The sequence below is a fragment of the Ipomoea nil genome, unplaced genomic scaffold (genome assembly GCF_001879475.1).
Source record: "Ipomoea nil cultivar Tokyo-kokei standard unplaced genomic scaffold, Asagao_1.1 scaffold2144, whole genome shotgun sequence".
In the NCBI taxonomy this organism is placed as follows: Eukaryota; Viridiplantae; Streptophyta; class Magnoliopsida; order Solanales; family Convolvulaceae; genus Ipomoea; species Ipomoea nil.
The window spans coordinates 554,084-566,537 of NW_017618572.1; the positions used below are offsets into that span (position 1 = coordinate 554,084).

Here is a 12,454-nt window from a genome sequence, read left to right on the forward strand (position 1 = left end):
TAAAAAGGAGAGTAGAAAAGCAAGAATAAGTTTGTAGGTGATAGCTTTGAGTTTAGCCTAATGGTGAGTTTAAATAGCAAATCCTTAATTATTACTATATTTAATTTAATTATTGAATTATTTTTTACTACCTAATTTATATTTATATTTTACTAATATCATCAATATATACATGTATATATATCACACGGATTTTTACTACCTAATTTATATTTATATTTTATTAATATCAATCAAAATATACATGTATATATATCACAAGGAATCTCCATAATTAAATATTCTATAATCAGAATATATATGATTTGACATAAATACCCCTAAGTTTGGGGGGAAATGGTTTGGAGGATTATATATATATATATATATATATATATATATATATATATATATATATAATAATAATAATAATAATAATAAAGTTCAAATGCGGCGGGGCCTTCCCGTGCCGCGGTGCGACGGAATTTCAGAATACATCAACAGTGTTAACAATATGCACCAACAGTGTAAGAAAAACACACCACAATGAAATGCAATAAAACATCACAAAATACACAACAGACTCAAAAAAATACACCATATAACTCACCACCTCCAATGGTGTATTTCCGAACCGTGTATGATGTTTTTGCTCACACCTAATGGTGTGTGTTTGACTGTTTGGTGATGCGGGGCTCTGTTTACTCTGTTTTTTGTGGTGTATTTTACTAACGTTGATGGTGCATATTTGTTGAACTATTGGTGTTGCCGTACCGCCGCACCGTAAGACACTGCCGCACCTGAACTCGCATATATATATATATATATAATCCGGATCAGGTGAGGACCTAATCTTAGGTGAGGACGTGAGGACTAATCTTGTGCGTTTGTTTTTTTATTTGGATGGTCCAGATTTGAGTTCTTGAGATGACATGGATTGATCTTTTTTGTTAATGTGGGATAATAGTGTCTTTTTCTATTTTTTTAAGTGTGAACGCATGTATAATCCTTGGCCAAATTGGTTTCCTATTTTCTTGGATCATCACCGTTGCAATTTGGAGCCGCGATTTCTTCATCATTGATTGAGTGTTCGCCCATGCAAACTAATCGGTATTTTTTATTTTTTTTCGCTTGTTCTTTTGAGTATAATATTGTCTATATTTGGATTGTCGTGTATATGTATAAATGCCTGGGTAGTACGATTGTGCATTCGTGTGTGTTGATTGTGCAACCTAGTGTTGTAAGTTGTGCACTATAGGCTAGGGAGTTGTGCATTATAGCACATAGTTCAATGCATCGTAGAACATTGGATGTTCACTGTATGATTTTTTGGCGGGGTTTGAATGCACAACAATGAAGTTATTGATGCACAACACTCAGTATAGGAATACACAACATTTTGTATAGGAATGCACATCTTTTAATAAGAATGATTTACCCTAAATTTATATATTTTAATATTTTAAAGGAATTTGTTTTCTTAATCCGTGTGATTTGTTTCTTTTAATCTCAATCATACATCATTCTGATTTAATGGTCTTCTGATTTAATGGTCTAGATTAGTCCTCACGTCCTCACCTAAGATTAGGTCCTCACCTGATCCGGACCATATATATATATATATATATATATATATATATATATATATATATATATATATATATATATTAGCATTTTGAACACATTTTCAACTTAAAAAATCGAGCATTCAATTTATATATTGAAAATAAACTTTATACTAAATAAAAATTTAGAAACTCCCAAGATTTTTCAAATTAACTCCATAATCTATCATATATAGCATAAATATCCATTACGTTACAAGCGAGCTCAGTACATTCACTTATTAACAACAATAGAAGCATTCCACAAAACACGTACCCATACAATAAAGGAGTTTAACTTATTATCTAAAAATTGAAAAAATGCATTTCTCCAAGATCTCACAAGAAATAAAGACCCACAAGTCACCCAAAAGCCCACCACAAATCCTATGGCCATGCTTACATAAAACCAATCCACTTCAGAATCATCATCTCCTTCATCATTTTCATGTTTTGGAATTTCACCATCATCAACTCTACAAGCTTGGGAGAGTGGAAGGCCGCAGAGGTTGTTCCCAATGTAACACGAAGCATTAAAGCTTTGAAGCTGAGTACTTGAAGGTATCTTTCCAGATAGGTTGTTATATGACAAGTCCAGAACACTAAGGGTGAACATATTTGAAAAACTCGAAGGAATTTCACCTGAAAACTTATTTTTAGAGAGATCGAGTGATTTCAGTAATTTCATGTTCCCCATTTCGATGGGTATTTTTCCTGTCAAGTTGTTTCTTGATAAATTCAACGATCTCAATCCCACAAGATTGGTCAATTCAATTGGAATTTCACCTGAAAAGTTGTTACTTGAAAGATCCATGCTAGCAAGCAACTTTAGGATGGTGATATCATATTTGTACTCATGTCCTTTTGTTGTTGCTAAAGCATTTTCTTGAAAATACCCATAACGCGAGGAAGACATCCCATTCTTATTCTCATCAATAGTGATCATTGCAGTGAGATTATCAAGACACCTAGGTATAACACCAAAGAAATGGTTATTGGCAAGATCAAGAATATGAAGAGATGTGAGATGACAAAATGTTGGGGGCAATTCACCAAACAATTTATTTGAACGAAGTCGTAAGATCTTCAACTCTGAAAAACTAGTCCCCAACCATCTTGGGATCTTTCCCGTGAATCCATTTTCACCCAAATCAACTTTCAATAGATGGGTGCAATTCTGCAATGACGGTGGTAAATGGCCAGAAAGTATGTTCTTGTGTGCATCTAAAGATTCCAAGTTATTCAAAAGCCCAATGGAACTTGGGATACCTCCAATGAGTTGGTTTTCCCCTATATTGATGACTTCCAAGTGTGGCCAATGCATCCAACAATCTGGAATTTCTCCAGATAAACCATTTTCTCCCAAATCAAGTATTTTAAGATTATATGGTGGCACGTTTTGTGCATGACATAAAAAGGAAGAGATATCTCCTGAGAAGGAATTGTTCGATAGGTCTAACTCGGTTATGTGGATAGGAATATGAGGTAACGATCCACTAAATTGGTTAGAGCCCAAGTACAAAAGTACACCTACACGTCCTTCTGGTAATCGAATTGAGATATTTTGAATTTCACCTCGCAACTGATTAAATGAAAGATCAATGGCCTCGAGGACAGAAGAAAAGTTCCAAAACCATTTTGGAATCTCACCCTCTATTCCAGCATTAGATATCTCCATTTGAAAAATTTGATGTTGAGATTGTAGCCAAACTGGAAATTGAGGACCCAAGTTCCAATCACTTAAAGAAAGTGCACCTAGTTGGAATGGAGGCATCCAATTTGGGCTAACTTTCAAGGTTAATCTATTTCCAGATGCATAAATTTCAGTTAACTTGGTGAGATTAGCAAAGTGATTTTCAGTCACTATGCCTTCCAACTTGTTATTTAAAAAACTTAAAGTTGTCAATGAAGACAAATATCCTAAACTCTCTGGAAGGGGTCCATAGAACTTGTTGCTTGAAAAAAGAAAATAATCTAAATTCTTGAGTTCCCCAATTTCCTTTGGTATCTCTCCAGTAAGCATATTGCTTGAGAGAACAAGAGTTGACAAAGAAGTCAAATTGGAAATGGATTTTGAAATGATACCCTGCAGTTTGTTTACACTCAGACGAAGAACCTTTAGGTTGGGGCAATGATAAATCGAATCTGGTATGTGAGAATTCAAGTTGTTTGAAGAAGCATCCAACCTTTCAAGGGAAGTCAAGTTCCAACGACCATTGGGCAAAGGACCATGAAATTGGTTACAACAAAGTTTCAAAGATTTCATGTTACTAAGACCAAACAATTGGTCAGGTAATGAACCATTCATTTCATTGAAACCGATGTCAAAACTGCTAAGATATGTCAAGTTCCAAGGACCATGAGGAAATGAACCAAGAAAACCACAGTGTGATAAATCAAGAGAAACAAGGCTATTGAGATTGAACATCCATCTAGGAATAACTGAGTTGAACATATTCCCAGAAAGATCAAGTACTTGAAGCGAAGAACTGTTATGGTGAAGTGGATGAGATAAATTAAAAAGATCACACCCTCGTAAATAAAGCTCGCTCAGAGAAGGAAGCATATCAATCGCCTCTAGCCAATTATATGCCAAGCTTAGATTGACATAGCTCATATCCAAATACTCAAGATTTGAAAGACTTGGTAACCAGTCAAGAGTATCGACTTTAATGAAACCACCATATGTGGCGCATTCCAAACGCAAAGTGTGCAAGCTTGAAAGGTTTCCGAGTTGGTGAGGAATAATTCCTTGAAACCCAGAGTTGGATAGATCAAGATATTGCAAATTAGCAAAAGACCCAATGAAACTAGGGATGTGAGTCCATTTAAAATAATCAGAGAGACTACTCAGATCAAGGTGACGTAATTGTTTCAATTCAAGTAAACAAGAACTAAGTTTACCTCCTTGAGAAACATCTTTGACCTCGGGATTTGCAACTGGACGGAGTTCAATCACATGACCAGTTACATTATCGCACACAACACCATCCCATTCACTACAGCAATCTGTTGTATCAACCCAATTCGTTGGAACTTTTGACTCATTCTTGAAGCACAACAATGCTTGCTTCTCCTCCTTCCTGCAAACCCCAATATTGTTGTCGCTTCTGCCACAAACCCACAACTCCATAACTACAAAGGTGAAGAAGATGATCAGGAAGTGATCAATTCGAAGTGGAGATGTCGACATTATGGAAAAACTTTTCAAGCTTAAATTGGGAAATCTAATGATGCAACACTCTCAATGTTCTGATCTATTTATGTTTAATTGGTTAGGTCGATAATAATATTGTGTTTATATATGCGCATACTTCTTATGGAAGGACTTTATTTAATACCAGTCATCAGGTTGCAGTATTTCCCTGGAAGCTCATTTGCTTCAAAGTATTCAACTGCCCTTGTGTCAGCAAAAGCTGCCGCAACCATTTGTTCAAAGTCTATAAAACGTGTTGGCTTTTAATTTATTTTAAGAAAATTGGTATAATATATATATATATATATATATATATATATATATAATAATAATAATAATAATAATAATAATAATAATAATAATAATAATGTTAGTTGTACACCAGAATATTATAAATTCCACTAGATGAGGGCGGAGTTGTTGAAGCATGCAGTGTGAACCGCTTTAGGTGATATGATAGTGAAAAGTCAATTTAGAATTTTTAATTGAGCTGGTGAGTTGTTAAATTAGCAGTGTCATTCTAATTTTTAATTGAGAATTTGACCGACACTATGTGGTTTGGTTTATACATTTTGACTCCATCAAACAAAATTTCTACATTTCCCATTGGCCATGGCCCAAAATAATTGCAGGGAATGAAGGCGTAATGGAAATAATCATCATTTTGTATTTGAAATTGTATTATTATTATTATCATCATCATCATCATCATCATCATCATCATCATCATCATCATCATCATCATCATCATATCGAAGAGCTTATACTAGAAAAGCTCCACTATTGTGTAATTGCGAAGCGACGAACTCAACCGAAAAAATACTGTAAGAATCAAATTTATAACTATTTAAGTATAACAATTAAACTTCATCAATATTCGGCACTCAGCTCCTTCTAGGACAATGAAGTTGAGCATGCCCCAAACACCAAGAGGTACAGTGGTGATCATGAAATTATACATTCTGAGGCAAGGTTGTTGTTATGCTTTTCAGCAAGGAATTGAAGCTAAAATTTCATAAATTTTGTATTTGTAATAGAATAGAGCTGAGCCTTCTCCATCATGAATGGTTCTTTGTCTTTGAACTTGTTAGAACAATGATCCACACCTAAAAATAAATAAATATAAATAAAACTACATTATTTACTCTATCAATTTGGCAATTTATTGCAAGACAAATACAAATGGACAATAGCACCCGGCTAAGAAGCTTCAAGGAATGAAGGTTGTTACTTGGTATCACTTTGCCACAAGAGATTTATATCTAAATATATATAATATATAACAAAATTGCTGTCAATGATATTATTTTCAGTCAAATTTGTATAAAAATGTTGTACGGAGTATTATACATTATAATGTGAAAATACGTCAGCATATTTTGACTTTTCAATAAATATTAGTTAGACTTAATAATAATCAAAATGGTCCCTCGATTATGCCGTAATTATCAATTTAGTCCTCGACTATCATTCTTATCCAATTAAGTCTTCAACTACGCATTTTTACGTAATTTAGTCCTTTGTTAATTTGATTGTTTGTTGACTGTCAAAAGTGGGGATAAAGTTGTAATTTTACAAGCTTTTTCCTTCCTTCTTATTTAGCAGCGCCAAACCATGTAACAATAAGCTCTGATCTGCTTCCAAACCTGTCAGTGTTGAAGTAGTGGTTGTGCATCGGTTTGGCGCAGCTAAATGGGGAGTACGGAGAAAGCTTGTAAAATTACAATTTTATCCCCACTTTTGACAGTCAACAAACAATCAAATTAACAGAAGACTAAATTGGGTAAAAATTGCATAGTTGAGGACTTAATTGGTTAAAAATTGCATAGTTGAGGACTTAATTTGGTAAAAACGATAGTCGAGAACCAAATTGGTAATTACAGCATAGTCAAGGAACCATTTTGGTTATTTACTCATATTAGTTATAATACATGCATTGCACGATTAAATTAATGTCTAATATTAAAATTAAAATAAGTTAATAATTGATATAATTTTTAAATATGAAAATTAATTTATATAAAGTAAAATTAATTGTTTTCAATATAATCAAAATGCATATTTTTTAACCTATAATATAAGTAGTAGAAAATATTAATATTGTTGTAGATACTTATACTCAAAAATAAAAATAATGTCCTAACTATTTTTGAATTAAAATAAATTAAGCCCTCTTAGTGTGATATAGATGACTATTGATGAGTCAATAAAACATAACATATTTTTCCGTTAAAAGTGATATTATTATAATATGTTTACTGATATATGTTGTCAAATATTAATTAAAGAGTTATACAATGAAGTTATAACATACAATTCATAGATTTTCCTTATGTATATGTTTGCTACCTCAATTATATTGTCACTATTTTTGAACAATTCCTCTTGCAATGGGGACTTGTTGGAATGTAACTACTAGTGCAAGGATGACTCTTTAAAAATTGCAGGGCATCGATTTTACTATACATTTATATGCACTATCAATTCGAGGACCAGACATCATACTAGGAGTACAATGGTTACAAGATCTTTGGAAAGTAGCAGAGTACATGATTATGCTAACCTCACAATGAAATTCACATGGAAGGGAAGAACAATCACCTTGTATGAAATGAGCTCAATGATCAATATAAGGATCTGGTATAACCAGAGGCCCTGACTTTACATGAAAGGGAAGAACAATCACCTTGTACGATACGTTCTCATTAGAGTTTTAACATTGATATCATAATAAATAAAATAAGAATGTTTTGTTGGGAATAAGATAATAATGCATATATTCTACATCAAGTAGATTAGTAAGATAAAGAATGAAATGCAAACTTTTTTCTAAGTGAGTTTTTAATTTTAAAAAGTCAAAGAAAATAAAGTTATATATTTGTACTTTACATGGTGTGGAGGATAGAATTACAAAAAGAAAAAAATTAAGGGTAGAATTGGTAAAAAGGTATAAATGTACATAACAAAATGCACCAAAGAAATGAACTTATTGCCTATTATCATTACTTATTAATCATTAAAAAGTTTCAATTAAGGACTAATGTTAAAAGAAAATGTTAAAATTAAATGAAAAATGAGATGGGTGATATTGGAAAGAAAATGTAAAGGTATAACACAAATAACATAGAGATTTAATTCCCAAAATGGTCCTCCGACTATGACCTTTTCTCAAATTGGTCCCTTGACTTTTAATTTCTTCAAGGTGATCCTCCGACTTTTGAATTTTAAGCCAAAATGGTCCCCCGACCCATTAGCTTTGGTGTTAAGTTGGTGTTAAAATAAAGGGTAAAACTGGAAATTTAGATTTTGCACTCCAATTTAAAGCAATATGTGATTCCTTTCAACAGTCTGGGCACATATTTCTTCAAATTAGATTTTTACTCTCCTAAATCTGCAATCAAAATGTGGGATAATCAATTAGAAGGCAAAAAAAAGTTCATCTTCAACTTCATCCACAAACTTCCCAAGGCAAAGATTTCTGACCTTCTAGTTGATTATCCCACATTTTGATTGCAGATTTAGGAGAGTAAACACTTAATTTGAAGAAATATGTGCGCAAACTACTGAAAGAAATCACATATTGGTTTAAATTGGAGTACAAAACTTAAATTTCTAATTTTACCATTCATTTTAACATCAATTTAACGCCAAAGCTAATGGATGACCATTTTGAGAATTAACTCTAACATAGAAAACAAAGACATAATACACTTATACTATATATCAATACAATTTTTATTCCATTAAAGACTAATATCATTAACTCTTATTAAATTTAGAGATTTAGAGATATGATGACCCAAGCATTAAAAAAAAAAACCACACATTTTACCAAATTAATGGTATGTTGATCTCACTAGCTACCAAAACTGGACATGGACACGAACCGAACTTATGGAATCGTTTACCAGATTTGGTAAGTCACCTTTGAAGTAGAAAATGCCAAAAAAATATGTTTACCAAATGCAAGTTGAACCAAGGCAAAATACAACAATCAATATCTAAGGAGTCAAAATTCAAGTTTGAAATATCTTCTCTCTTCAATGGATAATGTAGGCAAATTATGCTGTGCATCCGTATGCACCATGCATGGTGCATACGGATGCCAAAACGACGTCGTTTTAATAAAACGCGCGTCTCCCCTTAAAAAAAAAAAATCAGGTTCGATTCCCAGCAACAACATATGAACTAAAATTCCATAATCGATGAACTATAATTCCATAATCGATGAACTATATATAATTCCATAATCGATGAACTATATATAATTCCATAATCTAATCTATGAACTAAAAATTCCAGAATGAATGAACTAAAATTCCATAATCTATAAACTAAAATTTCAGAATCGATGAACTACAATTCCATAATCGATGAACTATAATTCAATAATCAATGAACTATAATTCCATAATCTATGAACTAAAATTCCAGAATGAATGAACAATATAATGTTGTTGCTGGGAATCGAACCTGAATTCTTTTTAAAGGGGAGACGCGCGTTTTTTAATAAAACGACGTCGTTTTGGCATCCGTATGCACCATGCATGGTGCATATGGATGCACAGCATAACGATTGGATAATGTAAAAATCAATTATAAATAGAGATGAAAGAACTTTTAAGTGTTACAACGGCCACCATTTTTTTTTTTGGTCTGTTTTTTATTTTTCTTTTAAAAATTACATGAGTTTTTTATTTTTTTTTTAAAATTTTTTAATTATTATTACAAAAAAAAAAAATTAAACATGTAAAATACTTGTTTAATATAATAAGGAGTATATAATTTTATTAATATATTTTTAATTAAAATTTTATAACTACTAATTTAATTAAAATTTGGATGATTTAATTATCCAAATTTAAAAAAATAATTAACACAGAGGTATTCTTGTCATTTCACGGTCTTGTCTCGGTTTCCTCATTTATGAAGAATGTATTTTCAAATTTATTCTTCCCACTAAACCCCTTAGGAAAAATCATATCCCAGACAATTTATTCCCAAGACCACTGAAAACTGTCACATTTTGCAGCGCAGCATTCCAATCTCCCGCGGCATGCATACTATACACCCCACAAGATCATTATTCAATAACACAATTTCCCTCAAATTTGCCATTCTCCCAACGCTACTCGGAATGCACCCCTTGAAGTTGTTGTTGGTGAACACCACAACAGAGGCAAAAGAATTCCCGATACTTTCAGGGATGGTGGAAGAGAAATGATTGTTATTCAAGAAAATCGTGTCAAACTCTTTGTAATATAGTTCTTCCAAGAGCTTCACTTCAAAGTTATTGTACCTTAAATCAAGATATCTCAGACTCTGCATGCGAAAAAGAACAACCTCAAGAAACTTCCCGACAATTTGGTTGTTTCTGACATCCAGCTCGTGCAACAACGTAAGCTTCGGGAAACTCCTGAGAATAAGCTTCAAGAAACTCCAAGTAAGTTTGAGGTCCGAAGACGGCCATGCGTCGTTCTTAAACAGCCATGGCTGACAGCAATCTTCAGGGGCAGATCTACAGTGGGACAGTGGGGGCAGCTGCCCCCACTCACCCCACCCCCATATATAACCCTTATATATATATATATATATATATATATATATATATATATATATATATTAAATTAACTTAGATGGTAAGGCATGTGTTAGTCTTAGGAATGTCAAGAGTTTGAATACCCTTGAAGGGACTTTTTATGGCTATTTTAATAATAGTGGCTTCAGCACAGTGTTATTATTTTTGATGCTTTCAAAAAACATATTAAGGGTCTGTTTGGTTTATGAGTTTACACACTAGAAATATGAATCAAATTCATAGTTACTGTTTAGTTGACAAATTTTTAAAACACAACTATGAGATTTGATTACCCCCAATTAAAAGTACATCCCCAAATTAAAAACGGGTATCATTCTATCTTATTAGTAATATGATATTTAAGTTTGGATCAGTGCTTTTAGATTTTTATTTTGATATATTTTTTTTTTTCATATTGGTGTTTTGGTTGTCATTATATTAGAATCAATTGCCTTAATTTTTTATTTTTGTATTTTTAAAACATTTATTCCCATTATAAGATCATACATAACCAAACATTAATATTGATAATCATTCCAATTCCACCATACTACCAAAGATGCAAAATACATTCACCAAAACCCATTACCATTACCAAGTATTTGATTCTCATTCCGATTCCAATTCCGTAGTGCGAACCGAACACACCCAAAGATTTTCACACACACACACATTATATATATATATATATATATATATATATATATATATATATATATATATATATATATATATATTAATAATGATATGTGTAATTTATAATGTGTTTTATATTAAAATTATTTTATCAAATTAATTATGTTTCATATTTTGTTATAAATATTTCTATAAAGTTTTGATGTGTTTTATTTTTCGTTCATATCTAACAACTAGCATTTTGTATGCGCAATGCGCGAAAATTCATGCTCAATATTCAAACATTGATAAATACAAATAATTAAAAATTATAATTTGAATTATATATATACACAAATAATATACTCCCTCTGTCCCATTTTATATGTCCTACTTACTATTTATTGGTCAAACCAACTCTTTCTTTTGTGTTTATTTTCTTTATTATTTTTTACTTGTTTTTAAATTTGATTTTTTGTGTTTAATAGTACTTTTAGTGTAGTTTCTAAATATATAAATTTTGTATATTAATACTAAACTTAATATTATGAAAAATTGAATTAAAAACAACTCCAGTCAAGCCTCGTTAACCGAACCAGACACATAAAATGGAACGGAGGAAGTATGTATTTTGTACACACATATATAATTTATCATTCATAGAAATTTAATTAAAATATAACTCAGCATTAAATTAATATATAATTATTTTAATAAAATGATAATTAAAAAATAGGAAAAAAAATAATAGATATAGGTGTATGGTAATAATGGTGTGTTATCAACGTTAGAATTAAAAACTAACGGTGTTATAACGGTGTAAGGGTAGTTTTGTCTAATAATATTAAAATGTACAACATTTAAAGTAAAATGTACACATTTATTTGCATACAAAAAGGGGACATAAATCAAGGATATATATAATAATAATAATAATAATAATAATAATAATAATAATAATAATAATAATAATAATAATAATAATAATAATAATATGTGTAATTTATAATGTGTTTTATATTAAAATTATTTTATCAAATTAATTATGTTTCATATTTTGTTATAAATATTTCTATAAAGTTTTGATGTGTTTTATTTTTGGCTCATATCTAACAATATTTATGGCTAACTTTTTTAAGTGTTTCATTTTTTTAAGCGAGTTAATTCCAGCAATTGTCCTCCGACTATATTGATTTTCCAAAATTAGTCCTTGACTTTTAATTTGGACACTTTAGGTCCTTTGACTTTTAATTTCTTTCCAATTGAGATCCTTTCGTCAGAATACGGTTAATTGAATTTTAAATGTAGGGGTAAACTCATCATTTCACCTGCCTATGTATTATTCTTAGTATTTCTCCATTTTATACGCGATAGATATGAAGATAATCTTAGTCGAAACCCTAAAATGTTCCTCGTCGTTCCCCATTTGCTGACTACTCGTGTGTGCGTTCCTCTATTATTATGATGTTTACAAGGTATAAC

The 12,454-nt window shown here is 31.3% G+C and overlaps 1 protein-coding gene across 1 annotated transcript in view; it reads right to left on the reverse strand.

Moving 5' to 3' along the window:
* Positions 1-1,756: 1,756 nt before the first annotated feature.
* Positions 1,757-12,454, reverse strand: part of LOC109148875 (LRR receptor-like serine/threonine-protein kinase GSO1) — a 32,604-nt gene continuing 21,906 nt past the window's right edge. The window contains exon 3 of the mRNA XM_019296637.1: positions 1,757-2,175. Within this exon, the coding sequence (XP_019152182.1) occupies positions 1,819-2,175 (357 nt within the window). The 3' untranslated portion in view covers positions 1,757-1,818. The remainder of the gene's footprint in view (positions 2,176-12,454) is intronic.